Source organism: Tachypleus tridentatus, chromosome 7 (assembly GCF_004210375.1).
Source record: "Tachypleus tridentatus isolate NWPU-2018 chromosome 7, ASM421037v1, whole genome shotgun sequence".
NCBI lineage: Eukaryota > Metazoa > Arthropoda > Merostomata > Xiphosura > Limulidae > Tachypleus > Tachypleus tridentatus.
Genome location: NC_134831.1, coordinates 19,480,963 through 19,496,377, shown reverse-complemented (window position 1 = coordinate 19,496,377; position 15,415 = coordinate 19,480,963). Strand labels below are relative to the sequence as shown.

Genomic DNA, 15,415 nt, shown 5'->3' with positions numbered 1-15,415 from the left:
CAGTCAGATATTTTCTTCAACAGAAGATGTCCAGAATTCCAGTTTCTTTTTTAACAACAAACTTTTATCCATTGTAGTAAAAATTGTAACATTCTTTCCTTGCAATAATAGAGTAACTTTATTTAATTTAAAAATTATATCTGCAAGATACACCACAAGTTACCTGTCATTAAATTTCTGTCCTGAATTATTAGATTTGAAGAATTCCAATAGTTCACTACGAAGCTCAAAGTACTGGATAGCCACCTTACTTTTGTATGTAAAAGAAGCAATCTGTGTCGACTACCCATTTCCTAGCATAAAATTTTAAATACCCTCATTTGAAGTGAATGAGATTTAACAATACTGATCTTCTGTACTGCTTCAACTAGCACAATTTTTAGATCTGCAGGTATTTTTTTCCTGCAAATGCTTGCCTGTGGAGAACACAATGACTGGTTGTGCATCATGGTGCCACATTTCAGATTCACAGTACAACTCCCTTCATCTTTCAAATATCGCAAGAACATCATCAGTACATAGTATCATCAATACATTCTTCCAAAACAGTTTCATATTTCTTCACAAAATTGTTAATGCTATTGGATTGTTCTTCACCAGTCATGTTGCTTTTTAGAGATTCACATAAGAGCAAGTCCTCTTCAATGGCATTATTAAACCTACAACAGACAAATAGCAGTAGCACAGTGAGCCCTGAAATATAAGTGGACTCATCTAGCTGCAATAAATACTCATAGCAAATTTTCAGTCAAAAAACTAAACCTCTCTTCTATGTCATTGGTGTGATCTCTAATATGGCATGAAACAGTATTTTTCAACAACTGTATAGCATCAATTTTCTTACTATACTGTTCATTCAACATGCATATTATAATGCCTTTCATACAAGCCTCAATAAGTGTCTCTTCAACAGTATGCTCTTCACCCACAAATGCTATATAATAGTTTAACTTGTAAGATGCCTTAGTTGCATTTTCATTTCCCGATTTAAAAATTTTAAACAGAGAAAGTTTGCAGTTTTCAATTGTGTCACACTTCTTGAAAAAATTCATGTCTTTGCCTTCATATTCATTGTGGTTTGTTTCCAAATGCCTACAAAGTTTAGCAGGAACCAACAAACTGTTTGACGGTATTTTATTGAGTATCAGGACAATATTTATTTCCAACACAGGTAAAGTCAAATCACAAATAACTTTCATCATACTTTCATTTTGTTCTTTTATTACTTGTTTCTAAATTTAATGCTATTACCTGGATTTTCTTTCACTTTAAACAGCTCACTGCTAGTAACAGAGTTTTCAACAATAAAAGACTGAGAATGTTCATCCTTATTTTGAACAGCCTCATTATTTTGATAATTTGTTTCAATTTTCTTTTGGAGTATGAAAGGCTTTTCTTATCAAATTTCTTGTTTTCTGCCACAAATTCATGGGACATTTATATTTATTGGATTTCTCTCACAAAAGCAAGAATAAAAACAAGTTCACCTGAGAGGGTATGTTGTGTGTACAGTGCCAGTGAATTCATATGTGATGCTAGATTTGTATGTTATTCATCTATTTATTTATTTAATCAAATTACATATTAATGAAGTTTTCTATTTTTGTACTTATATTTTAGGTACAAACCTCTCCACTAAGATATTATATAGAATAGATACAGCATCTTCTGTATTATACAAAATAGATACAGCATCTTCTATATTATACAAAATAGATACAGCATCTTCTATATTATACAGAATAGATACAGCATCATCTATATTATACAGAATAGATACAGCATTTTCTATAACTCTTCTCCAATGCAAAATTGTTATTACCTAATTCTAATACATAGAAAACTACTTCATGATATGTTATGATCACACATGTTAAATATTTTAATAAAATTTAAAATTATGATTTTTCCATGGAACACATATTAATCTCAAACAGAACACCAATGTTCTGCAGTACATAGTTTAGGAAATGCTGTTCTTTGACTTTCTAGGATTTTAAGAACCTACACAAATCATATTATGTAGTTTTCACAAAAATTTCAATATACATAGTAAAGTAAAACACAATTTTACTTTAGTTTTATAAGTACTTACCAAATTAAAATGACTTGATTTTTATGGGTAAACTGAAACAACATTTACACCCACAAAATCCACTTCTGTCGTGAGACTGATCAATTATTATCATTACTGCCAACACAAATGAACAAATCAGGTATAGTTTTAGTAGTTAATTGTTAGTTACATGGGCAAACGGTGAGCCCTAAGTAATTTATTTAATTATCAAAATGTAACAAATTAATAACTTGATACTTACTAACAAGATGTGTTTCAGACCAAGCTCAGATTTCCAATCTTTTTTCAGAGTATTGACACATATTTCACCATTTTTGGCTACATTAGGATGAAATATTTTGGTCATAAAATAACCTTTTGGTGGGCCTGTTGGAAAGTCTTTGCCAAGCACCAACTTCACACGAAATGAACCACCAGCATATGGTGTCCCAGCTGTTTAACAAAATAAAATGTTAACACATAAGCTCAACATAAAAATGACATACAATATATGTAGCAACTCTTCAAAGCTAAAGCAAAAAATAAATTGTAAAAACTGAATCAATTAGTTTTTCCATGTCATATTCTGATGTGACCATCTGATATCTCTGCTCTTGCCTTAACTGCAATTGTTCATTATTACTAAAACTGTTGATCACCTTAAACTGATATTAAAACAAAACAAACATGAAAAATGTATCTCAGTACAAAAAGAACTTTACATTACTCACCACCCGACCCATGAATGGAACACATGATAATGATGAGAAATTCATTGATTGACCTAGTAACCAAATAAACTGCATTGAAAAGATGTTTGTGTAATATAAACCATCCCACTGAAAATTAAAATGACAGGAACCACCCTAAGTACATTAACATCCTCAGAATAATAAGAACAAGGAATAACAAAAGAGAAAGAACTGCTGTAATCTTCAAGTACCTCCATTGTGATTCATAAAATGGATGGTGTAATAAGATTAGACATATGTGAGAGAATAGAAACACCTGTAATACATGTATGAGATTTTATGTGATCAGTTCAGCTCTAAATCCTAAACCCAGCCATTAGGAACAAATTAGGGATCCCAACTGAAGAAGTGAACTGCAAGTTTGACAACTCATCCAATGTTACATAGTGGATAAAATCTAATCATCTTCACCAGTAGAATACAACCACCCTACTCTCAACTAAATGGTTTTATCATCTTTTATGTATATTTAGTATACATATATTATTTGTATTTCATTATCACATTCAGGAAGATGTCTTCATGGTTCACCATTTCAGCAACTTGGAAATGAAAAGTAGTAAAGACTCTCAAACTCCACTAGATGAAAAGGGAATAGAAAGTGCAAGGGAGAGTCTCAAGGAATGATAACACCTGAAACAATGCAATGGGTGACCACAAAACCCTGTTTTGAAAAGTAGACCATATCAATGTAGTTCATGAATAAGTTTGGTTAGAAACAGGCAAACTAGTGAAGCAAAAGCATTGCAAGGATATACCTACATGCAATCTTAAGGAACATCCAATCTCAGCAGTGTGTGTTTTTTGTTGATGGAAATCATAGTATTTAAGTAGGCATGGTCATAAAGTGTAGATTTGACCAGTTTAAATATATCAGGACAGACACCATATGCCACAGAGCAGAATCGTGAGGAAAAAGAGGACATGTTTCTGAAAAATAAGAGGTATATATACTAAAAGGTAACTTACCCAGTCACAGTCTCATGAGAGAGTGAAGAACAGCAACAGGTGGATAATGTCACCCTGACAAGAAATAAATAGTTACTCAAAGCAAAGAATGGGAGATTAATGTATGAGATGCAGTCTCAATGCTCAACAGACAAAGTACTTCTAATATACAACAGGGTTAAAATGTGGGGAAAATGGAATGTGCATGAACCAGAGTGATATGGATGAATCAAAATTTTTGGAAAACAAAATGAAAGGAGAAAAAACTAACATTATAAATAGGATTTAATCCTGCCTGAACATATCAACAGTCAGGGCAAGTGGATGAAGAACTAGACACCAAAAATAAAAAAGGAAAGTATAAGAGAATTGTTAACAAACTTCAAATGGAGTAGCACTACACACGTGAAGCAGAAACACCAAACATTTGGAGGATTGAGAGGTCACTCCCTGGGAGGATTGTGACAAGAAAATCAATCTGCAACAAAGACAAAAGCACCTGTAACATAACCCTCCAGGAGATGTATGTCAAGTGTGCTAGTTTAGAAAGATAGATTCATAGCCTAACACAAAATGAAGAAAAATGAGTATCCCCTTGATAAGTGATAGAATAGTCAAAATGAAATGTGTGAACACTGGACTTTGCCTGTAGACTACTGTCCTGAAGCTTTCTACTGATTAAACCACATCCCCCAACCTCTTGAGATGAGCATTAGGAAAATGAAATAAACCAGAAAAAGGAGATGAAGTGATAGACTCGACATAAGAGAAGATATGATCATCTATCAACACATACAGATGAAGAGGAGAGGATGAATGGCTAGGATAACAGAAAACTCTTAGCACGTTCAAGGAGAAAAGAGCTAATGGTCCCAGTAGAGAGGTGTTTAAAACTATCCACCCTCAAGAGACTAGAACGTGTGGTATGTAAAAGGAAAAAGATATCCAACAGGAAATCCAACTATGAGCTCACTGTGGAAAGAGTATATGAGATGGAGCTTATAGAAACTGGACATCCAATAAATAGTTTAAGTAAAATTCCCAAAAATGTGGAAGTCAGGTAAATCAGTTTATCCCACAAAAGACATAAGGAACCAAAACAACTCCAAAGAGCAAGGCATGAAACTGGGACCAAATCAAATTTGAAAAAAACCCTAAGACAACATTCCCAACAAATGTAAAATAAGAACATGTACTGTTGGCATTCCCAGAAATACAGAAATAGCCTACACAAATGTGATCAAAGACTACATGTGAAAATGGAGAAGGCCCATGAAACAACTGAGATGGGACCAATTTCCCCAGAACCCTAATCAGCACTGAACATACAAAACAAATGGAAAAACCCACAGGTAAGCATGTGTGTCTTCTTATAGCAAAGCCACATTGGGCTATCTGCTGAGTCCACTGAGAGGAATCAAACCACTGATTTTAGCATTGTAGGTTGGTTTGGTATAACGTTAAAATTAAAGTAAATTTAGTAAAATTCATAAGAGGAAATTAAGGTAAAACAAAACAAAGTTTAATTAGTCTACAGCATTGACAAAAAAACTACAGTAATACAAGTTATAGAAAATTTTCTGAAGCTTAACTCTAATTATCATAACTCACCAGGAAGACTGACAGGTAAGTACAAAAACTACCTACCACCAGTCACCTCAAGTTGGCCTTTCCAGTCCTGGTTCCAAGTTATTTGACATTATGGCTATTTTAAAAAAATAATAAAAGTTTTAAAAGACTTCTAGCAGTATTTTAATAAAAATTTGCCAGGATGACTAACTGGAAATTCAAACAGCAGCGTTAGTCACCTGACATTGGTCTTTCCAGTCCTGGTTTAGAGTTATTTGACATTATGGCCATTTTCTAATTTCCAATTGAACTACATGGACTGTGATTCTTAAAAGGGAATCACATTAAAAAAGGGTCTAATGTAAAAATTAAAAAACTTAAATAGCATTTACAAGATTGATGGCCTTTAAAAAACTAAAAACATTTCCAAGGTGAACATTGTCACAATCACACACTGTCTAATGTTATGGACAAACCTTGGGACAGAACATGTTTAAAATAATGCCATCCTTGAGAGTCTTAACGACGGCAAAAAAGTAAAATGTGGCTTATTGTGATCTGAGTGTTACACGGACTACACACTGGTGCATCAGTTCCAAATAAAAGAAAACAAAGAATTAAAAAACTGTGACTGATGCATAGTTTAGTTAGAGCAACCTACTCTTTCTAGCTTTCATCTAGAGTATTGACAATGCTTGGGGTATCAGCTACTTCTTGGCCATCAGAAAGCAAGATCAAGAGGGGAACAGAATTATATTGCCCACTGACCTTTTGAACCTTGTCCCATATGACTTTGGAACTAGTTGTAGAAGATATGCTGGTTGTGAATTTGATCCATGATTCCTTCTGGCTTTGACATGTTACCCACTAAGCACGTACACAGGCCTGCTTGAAAGCGCTCAGGTGTGAGAGTGTGGTATACATACAAAACGTATCCCAGGCCTATTTTTGAGCCTTCCATTCCATATGGCAGGCAGGATTCCACCATGGACTAGGATATCATGGTCAAGGTTTTAGGAATACATTGAGCAGCTGCTTGTATAATACAGTCAGTTACTGCTGCCACACAGTCGTCTACTGATGACTTACAGACGATGGCAGGATCAAGTTCTGTGAGAGCAGTGAAAGAGGGCCAGCTTCCACCAGGGCACGAGGGTTAGGTGGCACTGACCACAGCCAATCTCTCTTAAAATTATAGGAAAATGATCACTGTCTCATGAATTATTGTCAACCCTCCATGAAAAATGGAAGAATAATGAAGGGGAGCAGATTGAGAGATCAATATCAGTAAAGGACTGACTAGGTGCATGAAAATAAGTAAAAGAACCAGTATTGAAAAGAAAACGGTTGGGATCAGAGAACATATGCTACACAGAGCAACCCCTCCTACCAATATCAACACTTCCCCAGAGGGGATATGTCTATTAAAGTCCCCCAAGATTAAAAAAGGGAGAAGGCAACTGTTCGATGAGAGCATCAAAGTCTGATAGATCATAGATCTCTCCAGATGACAGGTAGAGAGAACAAACAGTGATGGTACGGCCCAAGGAAACCTGGATTGCTATGGCCTCCAAGGGCATGTCGAGTGGCAAAGACAGGGTGGGCACATGCTAATCAACCAACAGTGCCACCCCTTCATGTGCCCATCCATCACACAGCCTATCCTTTCTGTACAAAGAAGACTGCCAAAAGGTAACTGTATTGGCATGTTTCAGAAATGTTTCCTTTAAGGAAAGACATATAGGATGGTAGGAAGCAAACAGTGTTTTGATGTCATCCAGATTAGAACGTAAACCTTGATAGTTCTATTGTATCAAGGTGGCCATTTTTTATGTATGTGTAGGTGAACTGGGTGGAGAACCCTTCTGTTTACAACCACGTCTTTTTTTCTTTACTGTCTTTATCTGAGGGGTTCTATTGACATCCATGGATCCTGTCCTGGATTGATTGGGCAGGTTTTTGCTTTTGGAAGAGGATTCCAGTGACTAAAGACGTGAATCAATGATCATTTTGCATCTTGATATGGGAGAAGAAGATGTATCCAAAATAATGCTCATACCTGGAACCAAAGGAAGTGGATCTTGGGATTTGCTGGAATGTATGTGATGGACAGATATGGATATTGAAGTTAATTCATCAACTTTTTATAACCATGGAGGTCATTTGTTTTGAGAATGATTTCTTTTGAGGCACAGAGATATCTGTCTGCATTCCCACTGTAATAGTGCCACAAAGTGCAGCAGCAGCATATGTCTGAGATGAAGCAGTGGACAGCAACTTTTCAGCCTCAGGGTAAGTAATGTTTTAAATTGTTTTCAAACGCTGCACCTCTTTTCCTTCAAACCAATTAGGGCAAGAACATAAGTTTGAATGGTAAAAGCTACTGCAATTGATACAATGAGGGTCCATTGAACACACTCATAGGCATTGTGGTCCTTGCCACTGCAACGAGCACACGTCAAGGAACCACAGCATGACATCTTCAAGTGACTGAACCTCTGACATTGGAAACATCTGAGAGGGTTTGGAATGTATGTCCGTACCCTGCAATTAAAATAACCTGCCTTGATGGTAGCAGGTAGCTATGGTGATGTAAATGTCAGAATGAGAACATTGGCCGGCATTGTAATTCCATATTTACGAGAGGATAAATGCTTCACTGCAGAAACTCCTTGGGTGGAGAATCCAGCATGAATCTCCAACTGAGGGAAGTTTTTCAAATCCTTCTCAACAATAACTCCTCGTGATGAATTCAAAGTAGCATGAGGTGTAACCTCAATAGGTATATCCCCAATCACCTTTGAATGCAGGAGGAATTCACTGTGTTGAGATGTGGATGTTTCCACCAATATGTCACTAGATCAAAGCTTCTTTACTGACTTTGGAGAGCCAGCAAGTCCCTCAAGTCCCTTCTGAATGAAAAAGAGGGACATTTGCCCTAAAGATTTGTCTGAAAGAAAATGTAGTATCAAAAAACGAGGTACAGGTGTTAGATGTTGAAGATTGCTGCTCAGAATCTTCAAGACGTGGTCGTTTAGGTATAGACTGTTTTTCACTATTTTATTTGAGTTTTTATTCAGAGAATCCATAAAAAAGGAATATTTCTGTGCTCACTAACCCCACCCACCATGGAGCCCTACGAGGGAATGCACAACAATGCCAAACAAGTACACTGTAGAAATGCCAGGGTTTCATGAGCAATATACCCAAACACCAGCATCAGATACCATGTCCACAACACCTGTTGAGAACATCCAACACTGGTACTTGGTTGACCCTAGCCCAAGTGAACCAGCCGAATGACCCAAGGGGGGCCACCGCAAGGCCACCTGTATACAGGAATTCAAGGTCAAGTTAGTGTGTTAGAGTTGGACCCCTCAACCACCAGGATCCCATCCTCCCTTTCAAGGGTCACCACGCTCAGCAAACACGTGGGTGGATGTTTAGGTCCCAGAGGAGGTAAACTGAAAGAATAGAGCCTTCCCTGGTAGGTCCCCTCACCACGTACAGGAATCCACACCAAGGGGTTTAGCATTGTAAATCCAAAAACTTGCTGCTATACCAGTGAGGAACCCCCATAGGTAAGAAAGGGAAAAGATGGAAAGTTGCTGGACATGTAAAATAATAAATATGACTATCTCAGAATGAAGAAAACCAGCAACTAAAAGAAAATTTAATATTGCATGGCAAATACCAACATGATGTTAAATGTAAAAGAGAAATTCCAAAATTGGACTGGTGAAGAAAAACAATCTGACCTTATGTCCCTACTAGGAATAGATGGTAAACAAATAACAGTGTCCTTCCCAAGAAGATCATAGAAGTAAAGAAGCCACATGTGAAGGGAAAAAAATGAAGACAAACACTAACAGATGGAAGGAAGGAGAAGGAAGTATCCCACAAAAACTACTAAACATTGGTGGAACACCTAAGAAAGGAAGTGGAAGTGGAGGAAAAAGGTAGGATTAACAGTAATACTTGATGGTCATAAAATCAAAAAGAAAATCTGTCAGTTAATTAAGGCAAAAAGAATAAAAGCCTGTACAGAGCAGGCTTGCAAGTATCCACTCTCAAAAGAGAGTGAACAGTCATCATAAAACAATGTCATGACAAGAGGAACACATTGTGAAATGTGTCTATAATAAAAAAAAAAAAAAAAAAAACTAAAAAACTGAAAGGTCCAACATATTCTGCAACAGAGTCATAAAATGCAATCCATGACAAGGTGAAAAAAAACTAAAAAACCTGGGCCATCTGAAATGGGTTTAGCCATCACAGGAGAAATGCAAGCAGTATCAAAAAAGTTATTCAAAAACAATGAGAGTAAAACATTTTATCTTTCTAAAGTCAGCAGACTGTATATCAACATATGTGGGCCCCCAAACTCAAGGAAAGTCCCAACAAAGGTCAGTTTATTGGACAATCAATTTCCTTAATTCATTAAGGAAATTCATTAACACCTTTGATCTGAATACTGCAACCTGAAGCTCACAGAACATACAACCTCCAAAGTAATAACACAGAATTTATAATGCAAAATTAATAACCAAACCTGAAATAAAAAGGTTTTGTAATGAAGTAATAACTTCTACAATTAGTTAGAAATATAAAATGATCGCACTTTAGAATAACTAAACAACTTACAAGTACCACTCTTGTATAACAAAAACTAAACTTATTGAAAGAAACAAATACAAAGATACAGAAAACAATTAAAATAAAACACTTAGAAAAAGCACAAACTAAACATTACAACACAAGTACTGTGAAACAAGAAGCAATTGTACAGCAGAATTGAATAGAGGGTGTCACATGCCTCAACACAGTATGCCTCACTGTTATTGGTAGAGGGTTGTTGCATGAAGATTTGCATGAGACACACATTGGAAACAACCAATTCTAGATGTGGGAGATTTAAGGTTTGTGGAATGCTTAAAAATATTTTGCATATAGAGGGAAGCACTAAATATAATAAGTAATATAAGATATCAGAATTTATATCAATGATATGTTTGTCACATAATTCATTTCTTTATTTAAAATTTCACATACACATACCTGATATGTCATTAAACTTTTCCAACTTTATTATTGGCAAATCCAACATTGTAATTAAATTTAATAAAAACATAGTTAATAAACTATCCTTACTGATTGTAAAAAGAATAATGCAACTCAAAAGTTATTAGAACTGAAAATTTAAAACCCAGAGCAAATGATCGATTTTGCTGATGTACATATCTTTCCCTTTCTAAAACTGCTTTCACTGCTTAGAAAAATACAGGAAATGAAACTTGCTTGTATTTTACTCCCTTAAGAAAATACAAAATAATGTGTGATTTAACATTTCTCATTAGTTTTAAGTGTTTGAATAATTGTTAAAAGAAAAACATTTTCACAGAGTACTTCATATCATAAATATATGAGCAGCATAATAGATTATTACAATTATTACATTCTTATCTCTTACCTGGACCTTCAATTACAGCCTGAATATCTGTTATGTCTTCATCATTTAGAAATACCTTAATGCCCTCTGGTGGTGATGAAACTAGTTCTGACATTTCTTTTGATAGTTGTCGAATAACTTGAGGTGAAAGGTTTTCCACATTTGAATTCTGAAAAAACAGACAAGGGATGTGGTAAATACAATAATTTTTACAAAAAATTCCCAAAACTATTTCATCAAGTTATACGCACCAGCCTCAAATTAAAAACATTATTCTGTTACCTTTAAAATTATCTAAATCATATTTAAATCTTGGTTTAAATTTTAAATAATTATCCTTATAAGTGCTCTACTTCTACTAATTTTTAATTTGGGACCCTTGATACCATAATATCCCCACTTAATATTTTAACATACATTGAAAATAATAACACTTTCATTGCAATTTGTACTTTAAAAACAAATATCAACCATAAGCAATAGTGGGCATCAAATATCAAAATAAATATACCTATGGTAGAAAATATGGTTTTGCCCATTGTGATGGAAGTTCCAGAGAATATTTCTATATTTGATGAAACTCACCCCCACCCACAAGATCACTGCACCAAAATATTTTGTACATGTATCACTGAACTCCATTGTCCTGCAACAACTAAGTCAGTACTATGTACTGAAATACAGTGTAGTATCTCAAATAACATCAGGCTCCAACAACCCACATGAAGCAAAGACTATTTTTATATTTGATGAAACCTCTCCCTCCACAAGAGCACTACACTATGTAGTAAACATACTTAATAAGGTCCAGTATATATTTCAAACCACAGCAATAATCTAACTTTTGAGATTTTTTACATTAATACTTCATGTGATAAATAAAAATTATTATAAGTATTATCATGAATTAAATTCATTAAATGCACATTGTTGATTCATACAGCAGCTACACAAAAACTCATGAGTTTTTGACCAAACACTTAATCACTGTTCTTCCCCACCCCCCTACTCACCTGACCTTGCTCCTTGCAATTTTTTCTTGTTCCCCAAACTCAAACGACCCTTAAAAGGAAGAAGATTTGAGACAATTCCCAAGATTAAGGCAAATGCGACGAAGGAGCTGGAGGACATTACAAAAGAAGCGTATCAGGACTGTTTCAACAAGTAGAAACACCGTTGGGATAAGTGTGTGCGTTGGGGAGGAGAGTACTTTGAAGGGGTCCCAGACCTGTAACTTCTAAATAAAGTACATTTTGTTTTATGACGTCAGTCCGCGTATTTTTTGAACAGACCTCGAATGTGCTACTACCATAGAATTGTTGATATGAATCATCATCAGACAACATATGGTGTGCAGAAAGAAGTGATTCGAAGACTGATGGACTACTAAAAGCTCGAGGGCATTGATGTGCAAAGACCTTTCACCTACAAACCAACAACCCTAAGCTTCCTGACTGACCCATGCAACCCCAAGCCCTAAAGGAATATGTGTATGAAAAGGTGTAAATCCAGATGAAAGAGAAGGAAGCAGGATTGATGTTTGGGCCTTGCCAACCACCAATGTAGGAAGAGTAATAGGAGCTGACAAGGGATTCCAAGAAAGAGTTCATTGATCATGAAGAGTCCAATGAAGGGATCACATGTACACATGATAGAAGGGGACCAGTGACATTATGGAAGACTGTATCTCCAAAAGTAATAGAACCTCGCAAGCAGAAAGTGAGAAAGCTGAAAAGATATGGTGAATTAACCATTTCATGGAATGAAGTCATAGAGAAGAAAGTTGGCCCAGACTGAGATGAGTGTTGAAAAAGAAACCCAAATGTATGAGGCATTGGAAACAGACATCTCGAATTTGATTAGCCAGCCCATTCGAGGAGTCACTAGAAGGAGCTGCAGTGTATGACTGGCTAATTTCAGTTAGAAATGAGCCAGAAAAAGCCAGTAATTCTTATAATGGTGGAATTCCAACCCAGATCATGACAATGGCAAACAAAAACATAAGGGCAAAAGCAAGCCTGAAAGGTGGAGCACAAAACTGGTAAACCACCCTGTGATGGATGAACTGAAGATACAGATGAGACTGTAATGATATAGGGATAAGAAGATAAGCACTAGTGACATAATCTTAATCAGTCATAAATCCACCACATAGGGTGAAAAATGACTTCCATCGTAAAACAGATATTTTCAACAAAGCGACTGAACCAGGACAAATTAATGACAGGCCTAAGGTCTCCAGCTGTCTTAGGAACACCAAAGAGTATGAAATAAAAACCTGGTGAATGACGTAGAACATATATTATAGCCTGATGAAATAGTAGTTTCTGAACTGCCTCCAACAGACATAAGTTGATCATGAGATTCTGAGGCGGAAGGAAGGAAACGAGTATAGGAGAAACACAAGTTAGAGAAAAATCAGGATCATGAATCTTTTCGATAAAACTTAAAGAATCCGGTGAACCTTCAAGAAAAGACACCAATGATGAAGAAAACTGGCAGGCCAAGCTCCCACTGGACCAAAACCCACCAGGTAGTTCACAGTATGTAAACCTCAAAGATGATCATAAATGGATGTAAATTAAAGTCACATCATGACCTAGAAGGTTCCAACAACAGAGAAACCACATATATACAGTCATGTGAAAAAATTAGGACACCCTATGAAAGCCTGTGTTTTTTTGTAACATTTTTGGATATACATATTTTTAATCTCAATTTCAACAATACTGAGAGATTATAGGAATATAACTAAACAATTAAAACTGAAGAAAAGACTTTTAAAGATCTTCTGTAAATGTAATTCTACAAAAATGCATATTCTAACTGAGGAAAAAGTTAGGACACCCTACCCCCTAATAGCTAGTGTTACCCCCTTTGGCTGAAATAACTGCAGTGAGACACTTCTTGTAGCCATCTACCAGTCTCTGACATCGGTCTGACGAAAGTTTGCCCCACTCCTCAATGCAGAATTCTGTCAGCTGTGAGAAAGTTGAGAGGTTTCTTACATGTACAGTGCATTTCAAGTCACCCCACAGCATCTCAATGGGATTGAGACCTGGGCTTTGACTCAGCCATTTCAGAACTCTCCATTTCTTAGTTTTTAACCAGTCCTTGGTGGATTTACTGGTATGTTTTGGGTCATTGTCATATTGCAGGGTCTAGTTCCGCTTCAGCTTTAATTTTCTTACAGATGGACTCACATGTTCCTCAAGCACCCTCTGATACACAGTAAGATTCATGGTGGATTCTATTATTGTGATCTTTCCAGGTCCTGCTACAGCAAAGCAGCCCCAAACCATGACACTTCCACCTCCATGCTTCACAGTTGAATTGAGGTTCTTTTCCTGGAATGATGTATTTGGCTTATGCCAAACATGTCCTCTGTTCTGGTGTCTAAATAATTCAATTTTGGACTCTTCTGTCCAAAGAACATTATTCCAAAAGTCCTGGTCTTTGTCTACATTCTCTCTGGCAAACTTCTGTCTGGCCTTGATGTTTCTCTTAGAGAGCAAAGGTTTCTTCCTTGCACACCTCCCATGCAAGTTACGCTTGTGCAGCCTCTTTCTGATTCTAGAGGCATGTACTTTCACATCAACATTAGCTAGAGCCTGCTGTAGGTCCCGTGATGACATGTTAGGGTTTTTGGAGACCTCTTTTAGCATCTTGCGGTTTGCTCTCTTGGTGAACTTGCTTGTACGACCAGACCTAGGCATGTTGGCAGTTGTTTTTAAAGCCCTTCACTTATTGACTATATTCCGGACAGTAGAATGACTGATTTCAAAATATTTTGGGATCTTTTTAAATCCCTTACCAGACTCATAAGATGCTACAATTTACTTTCTGAAAGCCTCAGACAGTTCTTTTGCTTTCACCTTGGTGTTCACTCTTACTTTAACAGTCAGGAGCACACCAAACTAAATGTCTGAGGTTTAAATAGGGCAAGCCTCATTCACAATGCTGAGTAACAATCTTCTAATCACGTGCACCTAGTGTGATACACCTGTGTGTGAATTGAGCCATTTTAAGTGAGTATAAATGTGGGGGTGTCCTAACTTTTTCCTCAGTTACAATACGCATTTTGTAGAATTACATTTTACAGAAGATCTTGAAAAGTCTTTTCTTCAGTTTTAATTGTTTAGTTATATTACTTTAATCTCTCAGTATTGTTACAATTGAGATTAAATATCCATTTATCCACAATTTTTACAAAAATACACAGGCTTTTATAGGGTGTCCTAACTTTTTCACATGACTGCATGTGGAGGTAAAAGGGAGAGGATGCCCTAAGAAAAGCCTTCAGTGGAAAGCCTCAGAGAAGAGTTGGATGGTAGAGAGATACTATAAAAGAGTTGTGAAGATAAAACATAGTTGAGAAAACTAGACATGGGTCAGACTTAGAGAAGAATGGAGGCTGCACCCAAAACAGGCAAAAGAGAACCTAAGAATTACTGATCCAGACAAGGACAGACTTCAAGATGACATGCAAGAGTAAACTGATCCAAGGCTTGTGGGGTGCAAAGCATGCTAATCCTTTCACTTAATTGTGAGGCAAATTGGTCAACATATACCCAAACATTCAGAGAGGTGGAAACTAAACAAAAATGGAAAAACTGGTCATGATTCATAGGAAATAGGAGA

At 36.2% G+C, this 15,415-nt stretch overlaps 1 protein-coding gene across 3 annotated transcripts in view; it reads right to left on the bottom strand.

Moving 5' to 3' along the window:
* LOC143255240 (ubiquitin-conjugating enzyme E2 S-like) overlaps positions 1–15,415 on the bottom strand; it is a 37,416-nt gene that overhangs the window by 11,311 nt on the left and 10,690 nt on the right. For all 3 annotated transcript variants that reach the window (XM_076510584.1, XM_076510582.1, XM_076510583.1), the window contains exons 2-3: positions 10,796–10,943; positions 2,319–2,509 (exon numbers count right to left, since the gene is read on the bottom strand). In XM_076510584.1, the coding sequence (XP_076366699.1) occupies positions 2,319–2,509; positions 10,796–10,943 (339 nt within the window). The remainder of the gene's footprint in view (positions 1–2,318; positions 2,510–10,795; positions 10,944–15,415) is intronic.